Source organism: Azolla caroliniana, unplaced genomic scaffold, assembly GCF_043228905.1.
Source record: "Azolla caroliniana isolate FFs.n. ecotype wild unplaced genomic scaffold, voAzoCaro1.0.p SCAF_8, whole genome shotgun sequence".
Classification (NCBI taxonomy): domain Eukaryota; kingdom Viridiplantae; phylum Streptophyta; class Polypodiopsida; order Salviniales; family Salviniaceae; genus Azolla; species Azolla caroliniana.
In genome coordinates, this window is record NW_028230443.1 from 20,614,223 (window position 1) to 20,616,428 (window position 2,206).

The following is a 2,206-nucleotide window of genomic DNA, read 5'->3' on the forward strand; positions in this document are numbered from 1 at the left end:
ATGTAGCCTTGATGGGCTTCATCCGGCTCTCCGCAGTCGGGCCTACACCATCCGACTCTCCGACTCTCCGCAGTCCGGTACTCCTCATCCGGCTTCCCGCAGTCGGGCCTACACCATCCGACTCTCCGCAGTCGGGTTCTCCCCATCCGGTTCATACCGTTTCTCCCTCGGCCTGTCGGCCTCGGCCGAGTTTGTTCGTTGGCACTGTTCTTCTCCCTTCCCATCTGGAGGGACCTGTCTACCAACATAATTAATGTTCTAGCTTCATCAATGTTTGGTTCAGTGTTTTTGAGGTCTGTGGATACAAGTGGAGAATGTAAAACGGGGGAGTATATCTTTAATATTCTAAAAGCTACCATTCTTGAAATTGGCCCAACAAATGTTATGCAAGTATGCATGGATAATGCATCAAATTGTGTGGCAGCGGGACATATGATAGAGAAAGAGTGGCCCATGATATTTTTTACTCGATGCACATGTCATTGCCTTGATTTGTTGTTTGAGGATATAGGAAAATGTGCTTGGGTTAATGATGCTTTGAGATTAGGTATGAAGGTTACTACGTTCATCACAAGAAAGCTATATGTGCTTGCAATGTTTCGCAAGTTTAGTAAAAAGGAATTGTTGAAGCCTTCTACTACAAGGTTTGCTTATAGTTTCATTGTGCTATCAAATTTGTTGGATGATAGAGTGTATAGTGGTTTAAGAAGAATGGTAGTTAGCGAAGAATGGTGCCAATGGAAGGGATCTAAAACGCAACAAGCAGAAGAAGTAGTTTCGATAATATTGAATGCTTCCTTTTGGTCAAATGTAAAGATGATAGTGGAAATATGCTCACCAATTTTAAAAGTGTTGCGATTGGCGGATAGAGAAGGTGCAACAACGGGGTTGATATATGAATGTACACGACGAATGGTAGAAGAAATAAATAAAATGCAAGGAATCAATAACATGTTGCTTGATGAAATTAGAGGATTATGCATGGATAGATGCAAAATGTTACATTCACCATTACATGCAATTGGATATCTCTTACATCCAATTTGGTGGGAAAATTCTCAAGTTTTTGATAATGTGGTGAATGCTAGTTGGATAGACACCATTATGCGATATGCAAATGGTGACATTAAGATGCAAGGTAATTTATTAGATGAGTATCATGCTTATAAAACTAAAGAGAAGGGTATTTTTCAACTTCCACCTTCAAATGATCCTACTAGAATGAAAGAAGGTGTTAAGTGGTGGGAATTATTTGGAGGAGAAACCCCAAATTTAAGTAAACTTGCGATACGAGTGCTTTCTCAAGGTACTTGTGCATCTCCATGTGAGAGAAATTGGAGTACCTTTTCATTGATACACACTAAGAGGAGAAATAGGTTGAGTCATGATCATATAGAGAAGCTGGTATACTTGCATACAAACCATCGTCTATTAAAGAAAGTCAAAGAAAGAGATTCATGCCGTATAGAAGTGACTTTGGATATGATTAATAAAGAAGAAGATGATGATAGGCTTTTGGTATTGCAAAGACAACATGCAACTATGGTTAATGAGGATTTCGAAGAAGAAGATGATGATGGGCAAGATGTTAACATTGACAATGCACCTCAAGAGTAGAGAGATGAGATTAACTATTAGTACTATGAATTTAGAGCTACTTTCTAGGTTAATGTTCATGTTTGAAGTTTGAACTTTGGATAAATTTTGGTTCATGTTTAGAATTTTGGATGCTATTTTGTTAGTTTTCAATGAAATTATGGTCTTGATTTTTGTTTATAAAAATCTTGATTATTTTTTATTTTTCATATTTTTTAATTTTTTTTAGAGTAATAAAAATAAAAATAAAAATAAATATAGACAAATGGATTCCAATCATACTTGGAGCCATTTCACGTATGAGTATGATACGAATATTCACGTATGAGTATGACACGTTTGAGACGTATGGCTAGAACTATGGTTGAGAGTTGTTTCATATTTCCGTGCTTAAGATTTAATTTGTGGCCGATATTTGGCTTATCGCTATTGAGATCCAATAAAGTCGAGGAAGAAATGAGAAATTTAGCATTCAGCTTTCAAAATTTTAAGAGGTCCATAATACAAGATGGAGAACATGAAGACTAAAGTATTGCGTCCTTGGCATATATATGAGGCGGAGAGCATACAAAACTCAAATGACTCGAACGAAAAGGTGGTCTTCCTAGGA

The 2,206-nt window shown here is 37.2% G+C and overlaps 1 protein-coding gene across 1 annotated transcript; it reads left to right on the plus strand.

Moving 5' to 3' along the window:
• The first annotated feature begins 255 nt into the window (after positions 1-255).
• LOC147861299 (uncharacterized) lies at positions 256-1,617 on the plus strand. The gene has a single exon (XM_087323364.1). It carries the CDS (start codon positions 271-273, stop codon positions 1,615-1,617), a length of 1,347 nt encoding a protein of 448 aa, XP_087179490.1. The 5' UTR covers positions 256-270.
• The last annotated feature ends 589 nt before the right edge of the window (positions 1,618-2,206 follow it).